Raw genomic sequence first — 26,860 nt, 5'->3', positions numbered from 1 at the left:
GAGAATATTTACCCTCACCTCGAAGTTCTTTCTTCACTATCAGCATAGCAGCACAGTATATGTGACCACTAATAACATTTTTTACAATAGGCTATTTCATGTTTTATGTCATTAGTCCTTGGTTATCTGTAGCCAATATTAGTTCTGTCTTTTTTAATGGGCTTAGGGCACCCTGGTCATTACTCGTCTGTACTTGCAAGATGTATGCATTTCCTCATGATATATGTTACTGTGGTGTTTGTTTTTGTAAATAATTAATTGTGCTGGGATTGGATAATAAGTTAACACCGTTTTACATAAGGACAATCATAGAATTACCTACGTTGGGATCGACAAGTACGTAAAACCATAATTGATGGGTAACACAGGTACGTACAGCAAGCTTAAAATGCTGAACTCTGATTGGTCGTCTCTAGCTGCATGATTATACGTAATTAACTCGTCTTTTTTAAATATTCCAGTCCATATATTTTAAACTTTGCAGTATGATTTACATAGAGTGCTCTATTTTCCCCTCAAGTAAGGTAAGTTTTACTTCATTTTAGGGCACAAAGTTATCCTAGTCATATTTCGTATCCTTACAGTGTGAGTGAAAAGTGTATTTAATTATATAAAGTTGTAGATTAATTGCCACTATGTTTCAGGATAGTGTAATGGTTCAATAAATCTATTCAGTCTCTTAATCCAATTTTCTCGAGTCGATTTTTTTTAAGACCCACTGCTAGATATTTTCCTACTTTTACTTATAAATGGTCTCCTGGTTTATGTACAGTACTCTGACGCGATTTTTTAAAAAGAGTAAATAAGTTTTATTCTAGCGTACTTCCGTTTCAGAAGAATACTTACTTATCGAGCGAGTTGGCGGTGGGGTTTGGGTTATGTAGCTGTGAGTTTGCATTCGGAAGACGGTCGGTTCGAATCCCACCGTCGGCATCCCTGAAGATGGTTTTACGTGGTTTCCCATTTTCATACCAATCAAATGCTGGGGCTGTACCTTAACTGAGGTCACAGCAACTACTATCTCTTTCCTATCACTTTCCATCCGTGCGTCGCCGAAAACCTTCGATGTGTTAGTGCGACATTGAACCATTACCCTGTAACGTACCTTCTACAATCGCAGTAGGTATTATCTTACCATAAAATTGTCCACTGACCTTTTGAAATCGGACAGATTTTACACATGCGTCTTTCTTATGGAAGAAACTATATAATTAGGCATTTTAACTGGAGTTTTATTTATTTCAGCTGCTAACGTCATCCTTATAGCATTCACAAAAAATGAGATAATAGACTAGTATATGAATTAGAAAAAAAATGACGAAGTGACATTGAATACATGAATGCATGAAGTTGGAATTCTAAGTAAATCCTGCTCAAACCACTGAGAGTAAGGTAGCAAAAAATAAAATAAAAATGGAAGTCTACACTCGTTTACAGCAACATATATTTCCTCTTCAATATACTTCGCCTGAATTACGAAAGAAATAGCATCTTCAATCACCGCCTGAATCAGTGGAATTCATTCCAAGAAGAATGAGATGGGGGTGAAGATTGTCTACGATTAAGAAAACCTCAATGAATGCCCTGTCTTAGCTGAGAAATGCTATTTTAACTTCTCAAAGACGGGTATAGTGCGCATTGGTATCACCCAAATATCACTATAAAATTTGTCACAAATGGAACATAATAATTGCTTTTACACATATTAAGGGAAAAATCCCTGGCAAATTAAGAAATATTTGATTTTTGGAGAATATTATGTATACGTACTTTACCACTTTACAAGTACATTTGGTGTTGCGCTCACAGTGACACACGTATGTCTTTTGTCTTACACTTTCAACGATTTCGTGTGTGATATCTGTGTTCACTGAAGTTCTTTGCTTTCGTTTCATTGCTTCACTTGTCAAACATCATCATTTCATGAATTGTATCGCGATATGCAATATTTAATAGGCGAGAAAATGGTATGGCCAATGTACATAAGAAAAATTCAGTGGACTAGTTCGAACAGAAATAAAAATATTTATTGGTCCAGGGATCATGCTATTTTTCTGTTGACCTCCATTTTGCTGTTTGAACTGGCCGCTCTAGTCATATGGACAAAGATAATGAGAATCTACAGACATAGCCCTCCCATTCCACGGTGCTAGCCCTGGACCTGAATAAAGTAACAAAAGACGGCTCCAGCAGCGCAGTATGTCATAAACCAGTCCTGTCTATAAGCCTTAAGTATGTTTTCATATTTCTCAAATAACGACGGTATTTCTTAATTTGCCAGGGATTTTTCACTTGATATGTGTAGAAGCAATTTTTATGTTCCATTTGTGACAAATTTTACAGTGATATTTGGGTGATACCAATGCGCATCGTACCCCTCAAAGACAATTGAAAATCTGTAAGATTGACACTAACTGGATTCTTATTATTATCTCTCAAAGGTGTAGGATTGTCACCAACTGGGTTCTTTTTGTTATCTGCCGACATATTTACTTACTTAATGGAGTAGCTGTGCATTTGCAGCGGACTACATGTATTAGAACAGCTGCGTAGGTTTTGATGTACGAGAAACGGCGACTAAAAGGTGTGGTCACCTGATTCCAATCTGTCTATTGTCTAGCCTTGTCTTACACATGGAGGAATGTTGCTGCGGTCGCCAAGCCCGTTACTACTCCAACACAATATCACTCGTACAATGGCTTGGCGAGTAGCCTTCTTGAGCAACCTTCCAGTTCTGAGTCCTGCCAATAGTCACTGATTACTTTAACCACCATGTGTTGTTCTTTGATCAAATAGCCACCGATTGCTATAACTATCATGTGACACTACTATCGTTGTTTGATCAAATAGCCGCCGATTGCTATAACAATCATGTGACAATACTGCCGTTGTTTGATCAAATAGCCGCCGATTGCTATAACAATCATGTGACAATACTGCCGTTGTTTGATCAAATAACTGCCGATTGCTATAACAATCATGTGACAATACTGCCGTTGTTTGATCAAATAGCCGCCGATTGCTATAACAATCATGTGACAATACTGCCGTTGTTTGATCAAATAGCCACCGATTGCTATAACAATCATGTGACACTACTATCGTTGTTTGATCAAATAGCCGCCGATTGCTATAACAATCATGTGACAATACTGCCGTTGTTTGATCAAATAGCCGCCGATTGCTATAATCATCATGTGACACTACTATCGTTGTTTGATCAAATAGCCACCGATTGCTATAATCATCATGTGACACTACTATCGTTGTTTGATCAAATAGCCACCGATTGCTATAATCATCATGTGACACTACTGTCGTTGTTTGATCAAATAGCAACCGATTGCTATAACAATCATGTGACACTACTGTCGTTGTTTGATCAAATAGCCACCGACTGCTATAACAATCATGTGACACTACTGTCGTTGTTTGATCAAATAGCCGCCGATTGCTATAACAATCATGTGACAATACTGCCGTTGTTTGATCAAATAGCCGCCGATTGCTATAACAATCATGTGACACTACTGTCGTTTGATCAAATAGCCACCGATTGCTATAACAATCATGTGACACTACTGTCGTTGTTTGATCAAATAGCCGCCGATTGCTATAACAATCATGTGACACTACTGCCGTTGTTTGATCAAATAGCCACCGATTGCTATAATCATCATGTGATACTACTGTGTTTATGCCAGACTTCATGGCTTAGTGGTCAGCGACTTGGTCTTCGTTCCTCGGAGTCCCGGGTTGAATTCCCGGCTGGATCAAAGTAATTTAATCCGAAAGGGCTCATTCCATTGACGTCAGGGATGGGGTGTTTATACTGTTCTCGATATTCCTATGAATTCTATACCATACACAACACTATCCTCCAGCACACAAATACGCAGTTTCCTGTATTATTATTATTATTATTATTATTATCATCAAATTAAGAACACGGTCGCTTCCTCCCCATCCTAGGTCTTTTCTATCCCATCGCCGTCATAAGACCTATCTGTGTCGGTGCGCCGTAAGGCAATTTATTTATTTTTTTAAAGAAAAAGAAACTAACTCGGATAGTCAAGAAGTGTATGAAAGAGAAGTTTCTCTCAATTGCGGGGGATATCAATGGAAAAGTAATAATTAATGAAATGCAACTATACGATACTGACAGAGAAATTGCCACATTCGTGTCTAAAAATTATATATTATATTTGCTTGATCCATACTATTAGTCGGGACAGGCAACCTTCATTTATACCAGTTTAAAAATTTCTTGTATCTCTCTTGAAAATGATGGACGTTATCCATATTGCAGATTATCTACAAGTTTTCATAACTTGTTTTACGTAAACACCTGGGAATGTTACCCTAGCCGAAATTTCATTATTTAACAGAATGACCAAAATACTACAAGAATTTTGCACAAATCTCGTATGTTGGACACATTTTAAAGCTGGAAAAGGAGGTATGGTTAGCTCTCATACATATTCTGAAACATTTGTGGAAAGACAGTCTTATGACTGTATCTTACAGACTTGGCTGAAATGAACAACCTCTACATGGAAGTTAACAAGTGCCACAAACCACCACAGAAACTCACAACAGCGAATATATCCCTTCATACACTGTTGGAGTCAGGAAGGGCATCCAGTCGTAAAACTGAGCTTAATCCATTACCTTAAATCCGTTTCAGTCATTTTTATTAAGCGTTTTTTTTTTTGCTTTACGTCGCACCGACACAGATAGGTCTTATGGCGACGATGAGGCAGGAAGGGGCTAGGAGTGGGAAGGAAGCGGCCGTGGCCTTAATTAAGGTACAGCCCCAGCATTTGCCTGGTGTGAAAATGGGAAACCACGGAAAACCATCTTTAGGGCTGCCGACGGTGGGGCTCGAACCCACGATCTCCCGACTACTGGATACTGGCCGCACTTAAGCGACTGCAGCTATCGAGCTCGGTCGTTCTTTTTTAAAGCAAAATGTATTTCTTATTTGCAAAAGACATTCCATCAGAAAATAGTGTGCATCCGGGAGATAGTGGGTTCGAATCCCACTGTCGGCAGCTCTAAAGATGGTTTTCCGTGGTTTCCCATTTTCACACCAGGCAAATGCTGGGGATGTACCTTAATTAAGGCCTTGGCCGCTTCCTTCCAACTCTTAGGCCTTTCCTATCGTATCGTCGCCATAAGACCTATCTGTGTCGGTGAGACGTAAAGCCACTAGCAAAAAAAAAAAAAAAGTGTGGGGAATACCGCAACAGACAAATAATGTGGTAGAAAGTGTGTTGACGTCAAGGGAATAATTTCACAACCTTTGACCACAAACAGTATCATTCATAACCTGTGGGCAAGAGATAAAAATGTATATGAAGCAACTCGTCCCATTAATACTATTTTAATACGACAGATTATTTAGAAATAAGATGTTTAGACTGATGGCAACTCCTCTACTCTCTCCTTATCAAAGAATTTAAACTCAACTACAAAAAAGGAATCAAATGGTGCCGGCCGCTGAGTGATTGTACCCCAAATCTCGGCTGATATCAGTGAAAACATACTTGTGAAGACGGGGAAAATCCGTACTATACCGTTTTCTTTACGACAGGTTGGCAAACAACTCTAGTGAAGCATTGCTGCTGCTACTGCTAAAATGTTTTCATTCCTCCCCTGAAGGGAGAGGCGGGTGACGCCGTCTCTAGGGCCGGGAGATTTGTTACGGTGAAGCAGATGCATGGAGAAGGTGAGGGGGTTGGGGACCGTGGCCTATACTAGGAAGTATTCTGGCATTCGCCTTGGTCCAGAATGGAAAACCACGGAAAACCATTCTCAGGATAGCCGACGGTTGGGGCCAGCCGTGAGGTCTAGCTCTGTCCCGTCTCCCCGAATACAGAGGTGTAGAGCCACGGTAGATCCGCAATCTAGTGCTTATAAATTGTGTACCCTAACAGCTAACGTTCTGATAGTGAATTATTTTTCCACTAACGGAACTCGAGCCGGATAACCACAGTGTCAATCCATGTAGACTTGATGTCTTAACGACCATCTCCACCAGGCAGGCACTGTTTAACAAAAACTCAGATGAGGTCTCGAAAGATGCAACTCGTTTGAGAATACTGAATTTTGCCTTAATAGTGGAAACAGTGCTTAAAAGGATTCAGTTGGTACCTTATAAAGCTTACTACTTAATAGTTATTCACGTCTCTCTTTCATACATGCTAATATTTCTTTTAATAAACCAATGGTATTGGTTTTACGTCCCACAAACTACTACTACGGTTTTCGATGACGCCGAGGGGCAGGGATTCCGTCCCTGAGGGGTAATTTTACGTGGCAAGAAATCTATTTTTCTAGTCGTTTAACGTTGCACTAACTCGTACAGATTTTCGAATACACAGGGATATGGACGTGAAGGGCTGGAAAGAACGCAGCCGTGCCCTCAGGAAGTTACATCCCCAGTATATAGCTGGTGTGAAAGTAGGAAACCGCGTAAGTATATCCAGAGCCACCGACGGTGGATTCTGAACCCACCATCACATAAAATGAGCTTACAGCTACATGATATGTTCCACTGGGCAATTTGCTCGGTATGGATATAATTACCGGTATCTTAGAAGTGTAACGCACTCTTACAAGAAATGAAATGAAATGGCGTATGGCTTTTAGTGCCGGGAGTGTCCGAGGACATGTTCGGCTCGCCAGATGCAGGTCTTTTGATGTGACTCCCGTAGGCAACCTGCGCGTCGTGATGAGGATGAAATGATGATGAAGACGACACATACACCCAGGCCCCATGCCAGCGAAGTTAACCAATTAAGGTTAAAATTCCCGGCCCTGCCGGGAATCGAACCCGGGACTCCTGTGGCCAAAGGCCAGCACGCTAACCATTTAGCCATGGAGCCGGACACCCTTACAAGAATATGAAGTCGATGGACCAGTAAAGAATAGGTGTTCTTATACAGCCTGCCAAAGAAGGGGAATGCCACCTTTAGGAGGTTATTCTTGTGTGTGTCTCAGCTTGTTGTATTAACCTTTAATTCTATGACTTTCATCAAGAAGTATTATTTCTGCCTGTGAATTCTACATGTGAGCACAATAAAATTATTTAAGAAACTTATACGGTTTTTGGAGATGCCAAGGTGCAGGGATTCTGTCTCTGAGGGTACTTTCACGTTCCAACAAAAGTACCAATACAAAGCTGGTATATATGAGCGCCTCGCATCACCGCACTGAGCCGGGATCGAACCCGCTAACTTGACTAACTATTGATGAAGGGTATCAGGCCTATCTCTTTCTTTCTTAATCTGTTTACCCTCCAGAGTTGGTTTTTCCCTCAGACTCAGCGGGGGAACCCAACTCTACCGCCTCAAGGGCAGTGTCCTGGAGCTTCAGACTCTGGGTCGGGGGATACAACTGGGTAGAATGACCAGTAACTCGCCCAGGAGGCCTCACCTGCTATGCTAAACAGGGGCCTTGTGGAGGGTGGGAAGATTGGAAGGGATAGACAAGGAAGAGGGAAGGAAGCGGCCGTGGCCTTAAGTTAGGTACCATCCCGACATTTGCCTGGAGGAGAAGTGGGAAACCACGGAAAAACACTTCCAGGATGGCTGAGGTGGGAATCGAACCCACCTCTACTCAACTGACCTCCCGATGCTGAGTGGACCCCGTTCCAGCCCTCGTACCACTTTTCAAATTTCGTGGCAGAGCCAGGAATCGAACCCGGGCCTCCGGGGGTGGCAGCTAATCACACTAACCACTACACCACAGAGGCAGATCAGGACTATCTCATAAAATAAATTATTTGGTCAGTGGCCTTCAAACGTCTAGTCAATATTTCTCTTTTCTCCCACTCACAACTAACTCAGTCCTCTCCCCTCTTATTCGAAATATCGTCTACATTAAAATTGTACGGATTCGACCTAAAATTGGAGGGCACGTGACTATTATCACGATATCAACAATCACGTAAGACTGATGGCTCATATGTTACATATCATCTCGAAGGGGGAATGTGTATTAATTAAATATAGTTTAAATGAAAAATACTCGTGAGTATAGATAGGGACAGAGTGGAATTTCAATAATGCGTACGAAGAGTTCCACATGCACCTTGACGAAGCGAGTTGCCCGCGCGATTCATTGGTGGTGTAACGTTATGAAGTCAGTCCTCAAGTACATGACGTCATTTAAGTACAGACTACAGAGCATGGAAGCCTGAAGAAATGACCCTCTCCACAAAGCGTGACTCCACCTCGTTTTATTGGGCATCTTGTCTCATCATTTACAACACATCCTTGTACATTTCCGCTAGATGAGCTCACAATACAAATGACGGTAAGATTGTATTAATTTTTATCCTCGTAAACAATTTAAGTATGAGGTCAGTTTTTCACCCCTTTTAGTAGGATGTCATGCCTTCTTTGCACGCACAGTCTATTAACCTTCCTGAATCTTAGAATAACAACTGATAACCAAATATATTATCTAATTAAACGCTTTGCTTTCAAGCCGTTTCCATGTAAGTTATTTCATGAAGATGAGATCGCCTTGCTTATTTATTTATTTATTTATTTATTTATTTATTTAACGGACACTTAACTTATAAAACAGATACAAAACGAAGGATATACTGTTATGTGATGATCGCAATTTTCTCAATAATCGATACTTTGTATACAAATTAGACCTTTTCATCCCAACATACTATATTTTAATTTCATTCCTGCTACTTCGATATTTAAAATTATTGTGGTCGTATGTTGCATTTCGTGGATAAGCATTTAATTTTGTGACAGATAATACTAATTAAGAATACAGCAATTAAATACTCATAAAAACAGAAAAATACGATTAAAACTGATCAATGTACCCGACAAAGGACGTAAGAAGCTTATTTTTTTTTAATGTTCTGCTATAGTAATAGTGATAATGATTCTCACTGGAAGACATCTGCTATTCTATAATGTTGAGCATTGGTGTACTTAACAACAGGTAATTCATGTCAGAACTTAGTTCGATCTTACAAACGAAGAGTAAGCAGACAATGAACAGAGTTGAATGTAATGATGGGAAGAACCCTCGCCTGTTTCAGACAATTGTTTGGCTGGGAGTTCTCGTGCCTTATGTCATCACCGTTTGCAGGAACCACGTCACCCCAATTATACCTGACACTCATTTGAGATTGCTTCGGATAAACAAAGGGAATTCTTCGGCAGGTAGATGGTGGTTTAATTACTCACCTCAGGCTCTGGAGGTCGAAGATTTCCGTCATAATTCTCTGTAGGGATTAAAAAATAGCAACTCCCTTCCCACCCCGACAAGGACAACAAAGCAATGCGATTTCATATTCCACGTAAGCCCGGTCTAATGCATACCCTTAACTGGAGATAACATAATAATAATAATAATAATAATAATAATAATAATAATAATAATAATAATAATAATAATAATAATAATAATGCACTTTTGCGTCACACCAAATACATTTTTGTAAAAGCCAAGTTGCTAGCATTTTGTCCCACAGGAGTCCCATTAAATGCAGGCAATCCATTTATTAAAAAAAATATTGGATCAATTGAAGAAATATTTTTTACATTCTCTCTGAATTATATGTGGTAGTGGAAATTCGGCATTAACTAAAAATCCAGATTGGCGTAGCTCTACAAACATTGTCCGAATTTAGATGTGCTTTATTTCTGAAAGATAGTGAATCACGTGTACAATAAGTTATTGTAAGTGGCCCCACCTACACTTTTTATTTGACGCCATTTAGGTTGCTTGCGTGTACATTTCGACGTTCCATTTTGCTCTACCAGATGGCAGTGAAATAGATCTCTACACGGCGATCTATGACTGAGTTTTAGTTAACTTTGTCCGGTAAACACCGAATGAGTAACCAAAGATCTTTTACATGCCGATATCGTACGGCATAGTGTGCCGATTGGTCGTTTCTCTGCCCTTCAAAAATCCGATTACCTCTTCAGAGATTTTAAACTCATGATCTTGCGATCCAGAGGCCGGCAATTATTATTATTATTATTATTATTATTATTATTATTATTATTATTATTATTATTATTATTATTATTATCAACAGGATGGCTTGACACAATAAACGAGTGTAAATGTAAACATCAAAAATACCTTTAAAGAGTTATGTCCAGATTTTTACTTTTGATGTCACACTAAGAAGAGCTTCCAAATCATCCTCGAAAGCTCTAAATGGGCAGTTTTCCACAATGTGTGTCATCGTTTATTCTTCTTCGCTACACTCCCAGGATGCACTATCTTTGAATCTCCAAGTTTTCGTCATAAAATCACATACAGTCATAATAAAAGCCCGTTCGTAACGAGGAAGATAGAAGACTTCAAACTTTTCTCACAGGATCCTTGTTAAAGTAGGCATTATGTGATTTTCAACATTCTCTCCATTTGATGCTGGCTTTGAGAGTTTTCACTGCTTGTGGATCAGTCCATGGCGGTTTACGTGATTTTAATAGGATCTCTTGTGGATCCCGTAAAACTCTGTACAAGGGTGAGATTTTGTAGGACTCAGTCAGCTTGAAAAGAATTGCCTTGGATACTTTCCTTATGATCCATGGAAGAACTATATCTGTACAGCCACTGGCGGGTGTTGACCTGACAGAGAAAGTGATGATCCTCACTGCATCATTCAGCTGTACATTACATTTAACTCTACCACTGATCCCCTGATACTAATGTTCGTGGTTTTACGTCCCACCAACTACGACTTTGACAGTTTAGAGCATACCTGCCAACTTTACAAAACCAAAATTAGGAAAAATCAGGAGATACAATTGATCAAAACTGCTTATTCTATATGTCTTTCGCAATACAGGAGTACTACGGTATATATTATAATACTTCTTGTTTCAAAACCCGACTGTTGCTATACGAGGCTACAAGACTAAAAATTACACACCTCTATTCCCTTACAGGACGTATGTGAGCGAGATGATCGGTCCCTGATAAGCCTTCCGAAAATAGTATGAACTCATGCTTCACACGTGTGAATCAGTCATGCACATAGATTCCATTACTTAGCAAATGTATTACATTTATATACTGCACAACGCGCCCGCGCGATTATGCTAACCGCACTGCTTTTATCAAGTAATAAATTAAAATTCGCCAGAATTGTCTCCAAATGGCTCTTAAAATCTCTAGAAAAGTCAGTAGTCGCTATCTTTTAAATTCTGTTACTAAATTACTAAAGAAAGACTCCAAATCTAGCGACTAGTCTCTAGAATCGACTAGACTGATCTGAACGAACACGAACGTAGCACGCGAGAACGAGAGATTGACAATCGATATACACGTCGCGATATACAGGTTTTAATAAACATAGCACATTCTCACGCATTTCTCGTATTAATAAACGTCAATATTTCGTCTGAAAGTGGCCAGTGAGCGAAGGACTTCCTGCCATTGGCGTACAAAGCTGAAATGGCGGGATTTGAAAACAAATGTTTTTGAAGTTCACCAAAAAATAAGCTAAACTCGGAAGATATAATAGAATAATATGGAGGCGGGAAAACTATCGAAAATCGGGAGTCTCTCGCCTAAATCTGGAAAGTTGGCAGGTATGGTTTAGAGAGATGCCAGGTTGCCGGAATTTTGTCCAGCAGGAGTTATTTAAAGTGCCAGTAAATCTACTGACATAAAGCTGGCGTATTCGAGCATCTTCAGATACCAGGGGACTGAGCTGGGGTCAAAGTCACCAACTCCAGCGCTTCTACAGTCTGAGCCACTGGTTCAGGTGATAGGACTGAGAGTGCAGCTGACCGCCTGCTGTACTGAATGTAGGTGAAGTTCAATGGAACTGAGCTGCAGTTCCTCGTGAGAGAGTCGACATTTCGTTACGTCATGGAAGAGCGCATCCCTCCACGTCTCGTTATGCAGATGTGTACGCTCTGTTTTAGCGTCACTTCCGGGAACTAGGAGGATCCAACATAAGAACACAGCGAATGAACTTTCTCCTGTAGAGAAGAACGTGCGAAATATCTGCCTTTATTTAGAAAGGTGTAGTACGCAGAACCAAGGAGATAAAAGAACCTTACGCTTTCATTTCCGAATTTAACGGCACATTTCAGTGTAAAATTTTTAGTTCTGTTCGCTCTTCTAACTTTCAAGGAGTACTGACTTTACAAATTGTATCCACCCGAGATTGAAGTTTGGTCACAGAATTTTAGCTACAAAAGGCAAAAATTATCTTTGCTATAACAAACCACAAACAATTCATTAATGTTCGGCTCCGTGGATAATTGGTTAACATGATGGCTTTTGGTCCAAGGGGCCTCGGATTCGATTCCCCTCCGGATCGAGGATTTGAACCTTCACTGGTTAATTCCTCTAGCTCGGAAACAGAGTGTGTGTGTGTCGTATTTAACATAAGATTTCATCCTATGAAGCCCCTTCTCCCCTTCACACAGGTGAGAATGTCATCCAGGGGTGTCAACTTACATCAGGCCTGTCCGGAGGGCATACGCCAACATACATCTCATTAATGGTCTTGTTCTGCCAAGATGATTGCTGTCTTACCAAATGATCAACATACCAGTGTATATTTTATATGATAGGCGCTAGCAACCTTCTCAGTCGTATTACCTGGCTTTCTTGACGGGGCGTGCTGCGTCTTATATGAGATAACTCCTCTTCTGGTCTCCTGAGATTGCGTAAAACCCTTTCTAGCCTTCAGCCCAGAACTGAAATCCTTAGGTAACCGCAAATCGAAAGCGGAGCCCCCGGGTAAAGAAGAGATGAAATGAAATGGCGTATGGCTTTTAGTGCCGGGAGTGTCCGAGGACATGTTCGGCTCGCCAGGTGCAGGTCTTTCGATTTGACACCCGTAGGTGACCTGCGCGTCGTGATGAGGATGAAATTATGATGAAGACGACACATACACCCAGCCCCAGTGCCTGTGAAATTAACCAATGATGGTTAAAATTCCCGACCCTGTCGGGAATCGAACCCGGGACCCCTGTGACCAAAGGCCAGCACGCTAACCATTTAGCCATGGAGCCGGACAAAGAGATACAATACCTCCACACCACGGGACCGGTTTCCCAGTAACAACAGACGTGGTCTACTGTGTAAATTTTTTTAAAATTATTATTATTATTATTATTGTTATTATTATTATTATTGTTATTATTATTATTATTATTATTATTATTATTATTATTATTATTATTATTATTATTATTATTATTATTATTATTGACAACTCCAAGGTGTACGTATTGTGTGTCTGCCTCTTACCTGGAGACCACGGGTTCGATTTCCGACGAGTCCAAGGCTTTTAATTCTGAACTGAGGATCGGAATGGACTTCGGTCAGCGTCGTGAGACCAACTGAAAAACTGGGTTATATGAGAGGTGGTAGTGGTGGCGATTATTGTTTTAAGAGGAAGTACAACTGGGCAACTATCCTCTCTTAACACTCATCAGAGGGAAAAATCAAAGGGATCCGAAAAAATGAATGAATCGGCCAAAGAAAAACAAGGGCGCATATAATTAAATATAATCCAAAGAAGTATAGTACCGCACTATACATTCAATAGTGTATTTTCATCGCGAGGATGTCCGGATCAGTGGCTAAATGGTTAGCGTACTGGCCTTTGGTCCAGAGGGTTCCGGGTTCGATTCCTGGCCGGGTCGAGGATTTTAACCTTCATTGGTTAATTCCGATGGCTTGGGGGCTGTGAGTGTGTGTCGTCTTCATCATTAGCATTTATCATTAGTAGGGTCCCATCTTAGACGCTCAAGACGCCTATATGGCGTCAACTCAATACACCTGCACCAGCCCTCTTCGGAGGCCACACGCCATTATTATTATTATTATTATTATTATTATTATTATTATTATTATTATTATTATTATTATTACTATCGCGAGGATCTTGAACTTTCCCTTCATAAAATTCTCTGATGCTTAGTGGGCGGGATTTACTGTGTGGTATAGTTTCTGATTTGCTACCATCTGTAATAAATTTCGTGCGAATGGGCGAAAGTGACAGGTCTTTCTCGATTTGGCAGAGCACTAAACCTACTGAGCATGTTAAGAAGAGACCGTATCAAAATTTGGTTCATTTCAATACACCTGGCACCGAGCGCTGATTGTTTTGGCAACCACGTCTAACTAAATGGGCCTTTCTCGTGTCCCCGCATCGTATTTTATACTAGCAGCCAATGTGTTCGATAAGACCTTGCATGTTATTGAAGAACACGCCTTTTGCTCTGTAATTAATGAGTGCAAATTGTCAACTCTACCGTGAACAGCCTTTCTAGGAGTTCTGGAGGTTCAGACATTCTTTACTTTCCAAGGTCGGATGACATGAAATATTAAAGTCTCTTTGTCCACACTTGCCAACAGAAATCAATACAAAGCGCATAGATTCATCATGTGGAATATAGAATTAACTAAACGAAAGATCACGCAGTTCTATTCTCAAGCTCGTAATCATTTGGTGGTAAGACGTGCCTAAAATACTTTTCAGTAGCGAATCTTCGTTCCTGAAATGCTGATAAAAGCTTGTAACGTCGTATTTTCATTTTGCACGACATGCAAACCATTTTGTAATGTGTTTGCCCATGCAATCCTGAAATGTACCTGGAGTTATATCAACAGTGTAAATGCTGAAATACTGTATATATCAGTACATACAGTTTAGCTATAATAGGAAAAAATGAATGGCAGAAAAAATATTCAGGTATTTTGCATGATATCCTTCAACAGTGTCATTGATTGATGAACATTACTAACTTAATTCTGTATATTTTCTTTTAATATTCTGTTCCTTTATCAATCTCATTTGTATCTTTCTTTCTATATTATGCTTTAGTCGATATCGAAACACAAATATACAATTTTGTATTACACTTAATGTATTATTATTATTATTATTATTATTATTATTATTATTATTATACTAACAGCTCTAAGCAAATGCGATTGTAATTTCACATTAATAATTTCAAGAAACATTACGGTACCTATTTATCAGAACTCAGTGAAAATCAATGTTTTTATTCAAAATACTATAAAACGTAAAGTTACAAATATATAAAAGCAACAAAATGTTCAATGTAAAAATCAAAATTCAAATTTCTTATTTTAAAAGGCTAAAAATCACCCAATATTAGACAAAAGTCACGTAAATTCCAGACGAGACCTTCATTTAGTCACGGCAAATATCACATTTCAAAAGAGAACAGAAAGAATGTCTCTGCAATCGGAAGTCAGTGATCTAACAACAAAACCACAGGTATTGTTCATTATTTCAGGAAAATAATAGATTAAATTTCATAACTTCTTTCCACTGAATACAAGGAGTTCACAAAATAACTGAGGCAGTCAGAATTCGGCTCTGACAATTACGCTTGCGATATTGTTAATGTGCCACGGGTTAGTTTTTTTTGTATAAAATATATTATCATACACAATTAACTTAACATAAGCCGCATATTGTTAGCGTTGTAATACTTTTGTTTCCCTTCTGCCTGGCAACACTGAATTCTTGATCATTGCGTCAAACGTTTAGGTGACTTTCGAGACAGATTCTTAAATCTTAACGATATGTCGATATGTTGTGCTGTTTAAGACTTGGAATCTAATGCTTAAGTGACTAAGCGTGAACTACTACGCTGTGTTACCATACACAGTTCTGAGTAGAGTGCTAATAGCACTCGCACCTAAATCGTGCGTGTGGCGTCTACACCTGGTAGACGTGTCTTCATAGCGCCTCGCATACTTACACATAACTGAATGCATTAGACCTAGTAGTGTCAAGATAATTTCATGTGGCTTCGAGAAGGAAAACTCTTAATTACAAATCTAGATAACTCCCGAGAATGGTAATGAAGTGGAAATAAATAAATTACACTTTCCCTCTGTGGGGAACAAACGAATTTAATACAATCTATTAAGATATCACGTGAAAGTGTGGGTATCTTTGCAACACTGACTTCGTCACCATAGCAACAACCCATCGTATGGTAATATTCAATTGTTTTAGCTGTCATATTACATTCATGTCAGAAGCCTTCTTCATAGAACATTCTATAACTTAACTACTAAACGATGTCTATGTATAGGCATATGTAGTTAACGCCATGACGAACTTAACTAGATGATAAAGGCATATTCCGTATAGAACCACCACGCAAAAATGCAACATGCCAAGTATGAAAGGGATCTTGAGAAATACACCGGCGCGCAAATGAATAATCCAACCAACAGTGAACAGAGAAGATGGCGCAGAACCTCTATATACTTCTAAGAGTTGTGTTATTTACGGTCTATCAATATATCAGTGTGATGATCAATTGTCCTTGAGTGGTTAAATTAATGATGATTTACAATAAAAAAAGAAAACATTAAATAACAAAACCTCTTAGATTAAATACGTTATTAATAAAATAATACTTTTGTCTGGAGCGTGGCATTGTATGGAAGTGAAACATAGACGATAACTAGCTCAGAAAGAAAGAGAATGAAACCTTTTGAGACGTGATGTTACAGAAGAATACTGAAGGTGAGATGGATAGATCGAATCACGAATGAAGAGATACTGAATCGATTTGGTGAGAGAACATTTTGGCGATATTTGACCAGAAGAACAGATAGAATAATAGGGCACATCTTAATACATCCAGGACTTGTTCAGTTGGTTTTTGAGGGAAGTGCAAGTGGTGGTTGAAAAACAGATTAGATTAGATGTAGGATGTAGTGGATACGTAGAAATGAAAAGATTAGCACAGGACAGGGTGGCATGGAGAGTGCATCATCCCACTCTTTGGACTGGTGACCCATTAAACAAAATAATACTGAAGATTTCATGAAAGAAATCACATGGTATGGAATATTAGAACATACAGAGAATATTTTTGGGCAAATGAATGAGAGTTTTTTTTTTTTTGCCATTTGCTTTACGTCGCACCGACACAGATAGGTCTTATGGCGAAGATGGGGCAGGAAAGGCCTAGGAATGGGAAGGAAGCGGCCGTGGCCTTAATTAAGGTACAGTCCCAGCATTTGCGTGGTGTGAAAATGGGAAACCACGGAAAAGCATCTTAAGGGCTGCCGACAGTGGGATTCGAACCCACTGTCTTCCGGGTGCGAGCTCACAGCTGCGCGCCCCTAACCGCACGGCCAACTCGCCCGGTGAATGAGAGAGTTAACATGTTTCATATATAGGCGAGGGTCTTCGTAAGTTACCTAAAACAACCCTTTCTTTGCTAGTGATTCCTTCTTCTTCTTTCCTTTTTTTATTTTTTTTTAATTTTTTTTTTTTTTTTACAATTTGCTTTACGTCGCACCGACACAGGCAGGTGTTATGGCAACGAGCTAGTGATTTAAAGACGATCTAACTCCCATAGGTTTTTGGTGACAATGTGATAGGAATGAGAAATTGGCTAGGAATGAAATGTTCATGGCTTCAATTAACGCACAGTCCTGGTATTTGCCTGATGTGGAAATGAAAAACCACGGAAAACCATTTTCAAGGCTGCTAATTGTGGTGTTCGAACCCCACCATCTCCCGAATACAAGCCTGCATTATCGCGTTCCGTATCACTCAGCCAAGTCACTCGGTAGGATTAAAATTAATACTACATGTTTGTATATAGCAGTAATGAAATTTACAATCGTTACCATACAATTTTTCAAAAACAATTTTTACAAAAAAAAATTTGTGCGACAGTATAACCTGAAAAATGCTCTTTTGGCTAATACAACTTGTAGGACTGTTCCTCCATGTATTTAATTTGTGTAGTGTACTGTGTATTTCTTACACGATATTATGCAAGAGAAACAATTATACTTTGGTTTAAGGGGCTTAAAAGTATAATCCACCAACCTCACTTTTAAAGGAATATATCAAAAGTCACCAAGGTATTCAATTCGACGAAATGACGATTAACTGTACTTACTTGTGAAGAAGTCGGCGTCAAGACGACAGCTATGAGGGCGACCAGCGCAGCCGCTGAGTGCCGTAAGGGCGTCATGGCGCCGAGGAATTCCTGAAACAAAACGGAGAAACGAATTCATTAAGGGAGAGTAATGCATCGTATGAGGATTAACTTCATTAGAATACAATGTAACAATGGTGCTAGTTAAATTAGGGAAATGGATAACAGGCGGTATATTTACACGCAATGCGTATCTCCTTTCTCGAATGTGAATATAACACTGTCAGGACCAACACTTTAATAGCGTGGTGTTCATGTTTCAAACACTTTCATTATGTTTAGTTCGCATTCTCTTTGTATAATTAATGTCCTAGATTATTTGATTTACATCCCACTAACTACTTTTACTGTTTTCGGAGACATCGAGGTGCTGGAATTTAGTCCCGCAGGAATTCATTTACGTACCAGTAAATCTACCGACACGAGAATGATGTGTCTGAGCACCTTCAAGTACGACTGGACTGAGTCAGGATGGAACCTACGAAGTTGGGGTCAGAAGACCAGCGCCTCAACCCTCTGAGCCACTCAGCCCGGCTATTCGACATACAATCACCGAAGGGTAGATTCTCGGAAACGTATAAAAAAGGGGTGTGTTTTTAGCGGTCCACTTCGCAGACGACCGCATTAAATCGCTAGCTAGTTGCTTTACGTCGCACCGACACAGATTGGTCTTATGGCGTCGATGGGACAGGAAAGGGTTAGGAGGGGGAAGAAATGAAATGTCGTATGGCTTTTAGTGCCGGGATATCCCAGGACGGGTTCGGCTCGCCAGGTGCAGGTCTTTCTATTTGACTCCGTAGGCGACCTGCGCGTCGTGATGAGGATGAAATGATGATGAAGACAACACATACACCCAGCCCCCGTGCCAGTGGAATTAACTAATTAAGGTTAAAATCCCCGACCCGGCCGGGAATCGAACCCGGGACCCTCTGAACCGAAGGCCAGTATGCTGACCGTTCAGCCAACGAGTCAGGAGTGGGAAGGAAATCACGGAAAACCATTTTCAGGGCTGCCGACAGTGGAGTTCGAACCTATCATCTCCCGAATACTGGATACTGGCCGCACTTAAGCGACTGCAGCTATCGAGCTCGGTGAATTTTTTGGACTAGGACTAAGTAGCCGTACTGTTTAGAAAATCGAGATCCAAATACCAGCACTGATGGTGACTAACCGGAATGGCATTTGTTCCTATACACAACCAAAGACAATCCTGGAAGAGTAACTTATTTCAAACCCAAAGGCATTTATTTAAATCTCTCAAATAGCTGCAGCTACAATTATCACCGACACCGCAATAACCCAGATTATTGAAGTTTTTACCTACTGTTTTCACGTAATGGAGAGGTGACCAGAGATGACGGTAAATCGTAATAATGATTAATAACTACAATGTTTTTATTAGAACGATGATCTTGATTCCATCTTGACTTCATCTGAACATACTGCAAAGAGACGGAAAGAAACATTATAGGAAAACTATGTTACTTTTGAAATAATAGATCAAATTGATGTGTTTCACTGAGCCGGGCTGAGTGCCTTAGACGGTTAAAGCGCTGGCTTTCTGAGACCAAGCTGGCAGATTCGATCCTGGCTCAGTCCAGTGGTATTTGAAGGTGCTCAGAAACGTCAGCCCTGTGTCGGTAGATTTACTGGCAAGTAAACAAACTCATGTGGGACAAAATTCCGACACCTCGGCGTCTCTGAAAACCGTAAAAGTAGTTGGAGGGACCTAAAAACCAATAACATTATTGTTTAATTGATTTAGATGTTGCATTTAATATACTAGATTCGCTCGGGACTAGAATCTGAGACTAAAAGGTTACTCATCAGATTTGCTGCTAGCCAGGAAGTATTGCCAACAGTCAGTTTCCAATGTACGTGTGATACTGGCTATAGTAATGAAAGACCGAAGAACAGTATGCACAATATTTCATCCTCACTTTAAGCCATCATCAGAAGCGTTTCGATTGCAAGCAAGCGAGGCTTCAGAATTACACGAATGTTGATAGCAACAGGAATTGAAGTTTTAGGTGAAATCTGAACCAGGTGAATTTTCATTTGAAAACTTTACATGCACTGGTCCCGTCTAGCCGTGGTTAAAATCCAGTGAAAGAATCTTTTGTCTGATTCGGTTTCTATAAGGAACAAAAAAGGAAAAATAAGTAGAAGGGGTATTAATTAGAACGAAGTATTGAATTCGATTAACAGAGTTGTGTATAGTGTAATAAACGAGGGAAAGTTTTCTTACAATATGCTTGTTCTACTTCCAGGGATTTGCTTTATACTTGAATATTAATTCTGCATAATAAATAATTACTCTTTCTCTTTTAACATCTTTGTATTTAATATAACGAAATTTTATGAAAGTCACTTGAACAATAACAACTGCCATTAATCTATAGAACAGAGATTCGAAGCCGCTCTGAAAGTCAAGAGACCATAACGAAGAGTCAATTCGATATTCTTATTATATACTAAATAGGAAATTAACTTTAATCATCCTGTAAGAAATTCTTTGCAATATGAGAAATTAAAACACTATAATGTTTATAGTGTACTTTCTCGTACGCTCTACTACTCACCTCTAAAATCTACAGAAAGTGAAATATTCGACAGCCAAGTCCCCATCTGTGGTTAATGATTCAGTGAAGCCAGATCTCACTTTCCCCTTTACGCCAAGTTTACGCCTCCGCCTGTGTAAAGGCGCGGATAATCAACCTTCTGATATGACTAATTGTAACGTTGGATCTTCACCAGACTTCAATGAACTTTGGTCGTAGCTGTTAAGTACTGTACCTTGATGTGCGAACAACAATAACATTGCCTATGATAATGATCTGCTTAGTAGATGCCATAGAAACTATCCAATTGTACATCGTTCTGGATTCTGAGCGGCTATCCCTAGTCTCTAGGATATTACTGAACTATGCATAATTCCTGAGTGTAACACGAACGTATGATATCAGCCTCGAGTACTCGTTTTTAAGAAAGTTTATAGCAATCTGATCGTGTGTATGAAGTCGAGCTAGGTTGGAATACTGTACGTGTACCGAAACTTAAAATAAGATCCTATTTCAGAATGTTCCAGATGTGAAGAAAAAAATCAATTTACATTAGGAGTCACGGAATATTAGGGATATAATCATTCAATATTCTCTATACTCGACCACCTGGTTCTGATTTCTGAAGTTGTAGGCTGAGTGAATCCCGGGAGCATGTGCATCTCCGGTATTCGTAGTGTCATTTCTTACTTCTTCGACTTCCGAACTCATGTATTTCCAGGTGCTTCAAGCGCACCTATAATAACTCGGATTGACAATCCTAACTTTTCTGTTGTGAGTTAGAAAAATCCAGCATTTTGTTGAACAAGCGAAGTCGTCTCAGTACAGGCCACAGAGGCTGCTGGAAGGGTGTAACTATTCGTAACCTCGATACTGAGTAAGACAGAGATTTTAGTTCTTTGTATTTAGTGGAAACGTACTTGGAAAACTATAAATTTAATTTCTACCTATCAATAATAATAATAATAATAATAATAATAATAATAATAATAATAATAATAATAATAATAATAATAATAATAATAATAATAATTTAACGTCCTTCTTAATTCTATCTATTCTACGCCGAAATGACAGAATTTCGTCCTAAAAAACAAACGTTCAATGTACCGGAAGTTCTAATAATACGCATCTTTATTACTTAAGCACACTTAAATGCCAACCAAATATGCCTCGATTCGATCCCGGAACCTTGCGCATTGCAGCCAAGCAGCTAACCAACCGCGCTATGCTATCGATTATTCATTCTAAGAGACATCTTCTAAGTAGGAATGAACTGAAAATGTGGAAGAGATGGATCCTCGAGCACGAATTCTGTCAGTTTTCTAGACGGGCAAAAGGGTCATTTCCCCAGAGCAACCATCCTTCTTAAGCTTCAACTCATGATGGAACGGCTGTGTTTAGCTCTTCCTTAATATGACGAGAGAGAGATTTCTTTCGGAGTAGTTGTTGAATGATGTTATTTTGTGGTAAGAGCTTAGGACATCGACGTTAACAGCACCTTGTACTTATGGCATGTGTGAAGTTTTGTCAGTTAACTTGCGTCAATATTGTGTCCGTATTTAAAAATATATATATTTTGACTTTCGGTCTTATCGATCATGCAACCAGCTAAAAGTTTGTATTTTTCTTGTTATTAATTATGATGCACACAAACACCCAACTACCGATCCAGAGAAGTTAACCAGACGAAGTAAATCCCCGATCCGGCCGGTAATAGAACCCTGTCCCCACCTCAGAACCAAAGACCACTACGCTGGCCATTCAGCCAAGGAGCTTGACGAATATCCATACTGGTATAGGCCTATTTTGGGAGATGGTGATGATGATGCTAGTTGTTTAAAAGGGTCATCGACCCCTTTAAATGAGAGAAGGAAGGTAGCACTCACCGTGAACATTCCAGCATAAAATTTAAATTATCTCATGAACAACGTGAAGTAGGGGTTTTATTGTATTTGGAAGTGCCAGTTTGCAATTGATATCAGTTCTGTGATGATAGCAAAAAACAAGAAAAATTTCCTCCCAACTGGATATGATCGGGCAATACGTAAACGAGGCAATTTCCAGTGATGAAAGCTTGGATATCGTGGAAGAAGTTATACAGAAGAGATGTATTTGTTTTACATCTCCTCTAACGGGATTCCTTTTCAGAAACTTCTTGAATTTGGTCCTGAAGACTTTTCCCATATCTCCACAGTTATTTCATTCAGGCAAGCTTCTGTACCTTCTCTAGTAGTAGCCCTCTGGCCTCAGCAATAACATGATGCATAGCAGTGTAACAAAATATCACCACTCTAAATAAAACACAACCACCTTCCAACACCACCGAAGAAGAAAACTCAGCGCTACGTGACAGTTTCTCTATTCTGCTGTCTGTTTCGACGATCGTAAATGGCCTGTTACTTTCTGCTCACCAACCGGATATATCGACGGAATATAAAATAACGTTTAAATAAATTTAAGAAATAACATTTCAGGTGATTAAATAGTCATTTATCGCAAAAAAGCTGCTAATGGCCAAATTAGGCAAAACGCTTTTCACCCAAAATGGATTTTAATTTAACACTGCATGTTTTGCAGTTACAATTATAAACAGATATTTTAGGGTAACCTCAGGAAGTAATTACAATCAGCACAACTAGCAATGCTCATAGGGCGAGTCGAGGTGTAACAGCATTTTCTGGGCGAGTGAGTAAAGCACTGGCAAACTACCTCACTCATCTTCATACCTTGTACGCCTCGTTATAGCATAGCCAGCCGTTCTTGTAGTTTTCCTATAACCACACAAACATCGGCGGTGCTGTGTAATGACCTACCAACTTCCAGGAATGAAAACTTTATAGACACGTAAAGTCCGACAGTGAGAACAAGACAGTGGACCGAGATCTTTCGGAACGTTCTTGTATGTGGATAGGGATAATTTACGTATCGTCTCAAAACTCACGAGTCTCAAAATTCACGAGTCTCAGAACTCACGAGCAGGGCCAGTTCTTCTTTGAATGGATAAATGTCCACCCTATTAGTGATAGGATAATGGAATACTTTTAATAATCGAATGACTTCCATCCGATTATTTAAATAATCGAATGAATAATCAATTTAAATAATCGAATGAGTTTCAAATATCATTTAGTTATATCGCACAGAATAATCGGATGCGTCATGAATACTTTTTTTTTTTTTACTGGGCGAGTTGACCGTGCAGTTAGGGGCGCGCAAAAGTGAACTCGCATCCGGGAGATAGTGTGTTCGAACCCCACTGTCGGCAACCCCGAAGATGGTTCCCTATTTTCACAACAGGTAAATGCTGGGACTGTGCCTTAATTGAGGCCACGGCCGCTTCCTTCCCATTCCTAGGCCTTTCCTGTCCCATTGTCGCCGTAAGACCTAGGCCTATTTGTGTTGGTAAAGCAAATAGCAAAATAATAATAATAATAATAATAATAATAATAATAATAATAATAATAATAATAATAATAATAATAATAATAATACACCTTGGTCTCTCATTCACCAGCCATTATTTTTCCCCAGTGGGTTGGGGTGGCAGAATCACATCCACAGTATCTCCTGCCTGTCGTAAGGGGAAGCGTGAGTCACCGCGCACCTCATCCCTCCTGCTGTCCGGAGTCGTGAATTTTGAGACTCATTAGAATGTTTACTTTAGCTACTAGTTTGTAGTCGTGAGTTTTGATACTATTTGTAACTAATTTTAGCCCGTGAGTTTTGAAACTCGTGAGTTTTGAGACGTAACCATAATGTATATGGATAGTTCCATATCTAAACTGTACATTACCCCCTAAGCTCTATTCAGTCACTTGGTTCGGTACATGTTAGTAAAGAGCGTGGAAGTGAGAATTACAATAATAAGTAACATGACTTACGCCATCATTTCAAAAGATAGAATCTATTGCCTCACGAACGGAGAGGCTGGTTAGCGCGGGTTGGGAACATAACCCTCTCGATAGGTATCAAGAACAAGAAAGAGCAATGTCTTCACGCCGATGTTGTCACGCCCCCTGACATCATGCACTTCAAACACAATGGTTGACAGTGGTCCTGGAAACAAGGCAGTAATGTACCTTAAGCAAGAGTTATCATGGTTTGCTACAAGGCTGCTATTCATTACACAGTGAAGACTGTACCTCTTTCCTCAAAGGTTTCATAATGGTTACTTCTGCAGTGAGGAATAAAGACTAGGGAGCATATTGACAGCTTCATCCAGTCTGTGTATATATTCCTTAACCCTTGGTAAAAAAAAGACAGCAAAATAAGCTAGACTTTTGCAACTGCTGTTGATCTAAAGGTCCGAGGTTCGAATACCAAAGCCGACTGCAAACTGTTCATGCTCATGTCAGAAAATACTTATTCAAGTCCACGACACTACTCAATCATTGCAAATGTTGGTATACAAGTGATTTTACGTGTAATTTACCTTCTTTCATCTCTACTGAATTTCAACACAAGTCTGTGGTGACATTTTGCGTTTTGGAGCAAAGGAGCGTCAATCATGTTACATATGAAACATTTAGTATCCTAGAACAGTAAAAAAGCAAGATAGGGCAACTAAAACCTAACTCAAAAGATAACGCTCTTCTGTCCTTAACAACTGAATATGCCATATAACGATCAAATATTGAGAGATCTGAGTACTCTTTTTGCCTATTCCTTTCAAAATAACCTTGAAATTAGTGAGGATAAAGAACCTGAGAAGACGGTTTGAACTCAAGGGCAGCGAACCGCATGAGACCTAACAAGGTAATTTAAAGTGAAAGGTTGATGCTTATCGTTTACCAACGTGGTATTGTGGTCTGGAGGGACATACAAATGCAGGTTTCGAGAGGAATGAAGCACGGTATTCAATTACTACAGCTCAGTAAGACGAGGCACGAGAAACTTGATCCCATTGACCTAGTTAAGCTCTAGGAGTTCAAAGAGTGCACCGGTACTTCAAAACCAATAAAAGCTGCAAGATGATCACACAATAAAATGAAGCAGGACAGTAAACACAAAGTTCCTTACGTGCTCAACAATTATCTTCAAAATTGCGGGATCGAATTCCGACAATTCCGAGAATGTGACAGTGTTACTTCTCTTGACATTAATATCCTTCGTTTTATAGCTCCCATGGGGTACTGGTATGATATCCTTCAAGTAACAGAGATTTTGGGAAATAATACTTTAATATGATTAATGACAAAGCAGAGTTTGTGCCCCTTATTCTATGCAATGCAGGATCTATAATATTTGGGCTCACCTGCCAAAATTAATAAATGGCTCTATACACTGGAATATTTTTTTCTGTGTTGTAAAATAATGGAAATATCAAATAACTTATTTTAATTTCTTCTTAGTATTCCCCGAAACATCAGAGAAAATTACAAATGCGTATCTACAACAATAACCATTTCAGTAAATATTATGCATCAACTAAAAAATGAAACCCACCTCTGCAGACTTTGATTTCTGAATCCTACAATAGTCTTTTACGTCTCTTAGCTGATCTACGTATTTCATAATGCTGTACATAGCTGCACTCTTTCTTATAACAAATACTATATGAAACTGCATGGAAGAGGAATAAAAAATCATACTCCACAATATGGAAAGTTTGCCTCAGATCCAGAATGGCCAACATACTGTACTGTATATCCTGATGTCCAGGAACAAATCAAAACTATCTCAAAACAATCCAAATGAACTCCACAATTACCAGCCTACTATCCGCCGTCCGAAAAAATGCTAAAAATTAGCAAACATAAAAGAATCGAAGGTAGTTTGTAAAGTGTTCAGTGCAATTAAACGCAGAATGTTTATAGGACATGCCAGGTTTGAATAGATTTTACTACGGGTCACATTTTCATAAGTTATTCCTGTGAATCGCACGTAAACAGTTTCCGTTAGGGCACCCTCCTAGGGAACTGGTGGTATGAATACGATTTGGCACATTGGAACTCACGATCAGTGACAGTCAGGTACTGCAGTTTATCTCGATTATTTTCTGTATTAACATTTATATTAAAAGTTACTTCGTACAGTTTGCATATTTGCTGGGAGATCTTTAGAAGATAGGTCCAGCAGCCAATGTTGTTGCTTCCTTAGCACCACCCAGGGGTTTAACCTACGGACGTGGTTTGATTTTCTAGAGGCCAATACAGAGGCTCTAGAATGGATAACAACTTTGGACATTAAAATATAATGTACTTGCTTTCCTGTTTCTGTACATATATGTCATAAGATAAATAAATAAATAAATAAATAAATAAATAAATAAATAAATAAATAAATAAATAAATAGAAGCCTCCGTGGCTCAGGCG

The 26,860-nt window shown here is 39.3% G+C and overlaps 1 protein-coding gene across 1 annotated transcript in view; it reads right to left on the bottom strand.

The window, feature by feature from the left end:
- Nucleotides 1-26,860, bottom strand: part of LOC136858359 (uncharacterized) — a 362,414-nt gene that overhangs the window by 270,456 nt on the left and 65,098 nt on the right. The window contains exon 2 of the mRNA XM_068225517.1: nucleotides 17,943-18,032. Within this exon, the coding sequence (XP_068081618.1) occupies nucleotides 17,943-18,017 (75 nt within the window). The 5' untranslated portion in view covers nucleotides 18,018-18,032. The remainder of the gene's footprint in view (nucleotides 1-17,942; nucleotides 18,033-26,860) is intronic.

The sequence above is a fragment of the Anabrus simplex genome, chromosome 1 (genome assembly GCF_040414725.1).
Source record: "Anabrus simplex isolate iqAnaSimp1 chromosome 1, ASM4041472v1, whole genome shotgun sequence".
Classification (NCBI taxonomy): Eukaryota; Metazoa; Arthropoda; class Insecta; order Orthoptera; family Tettigoniidae; genus Anabrus; species Anabrus simplex.
The sequence above is the reverse complement of the archived record's forward strand: the minus strand, read 5'-3'. Positions and strand labels throughout refer to the sequence as shown.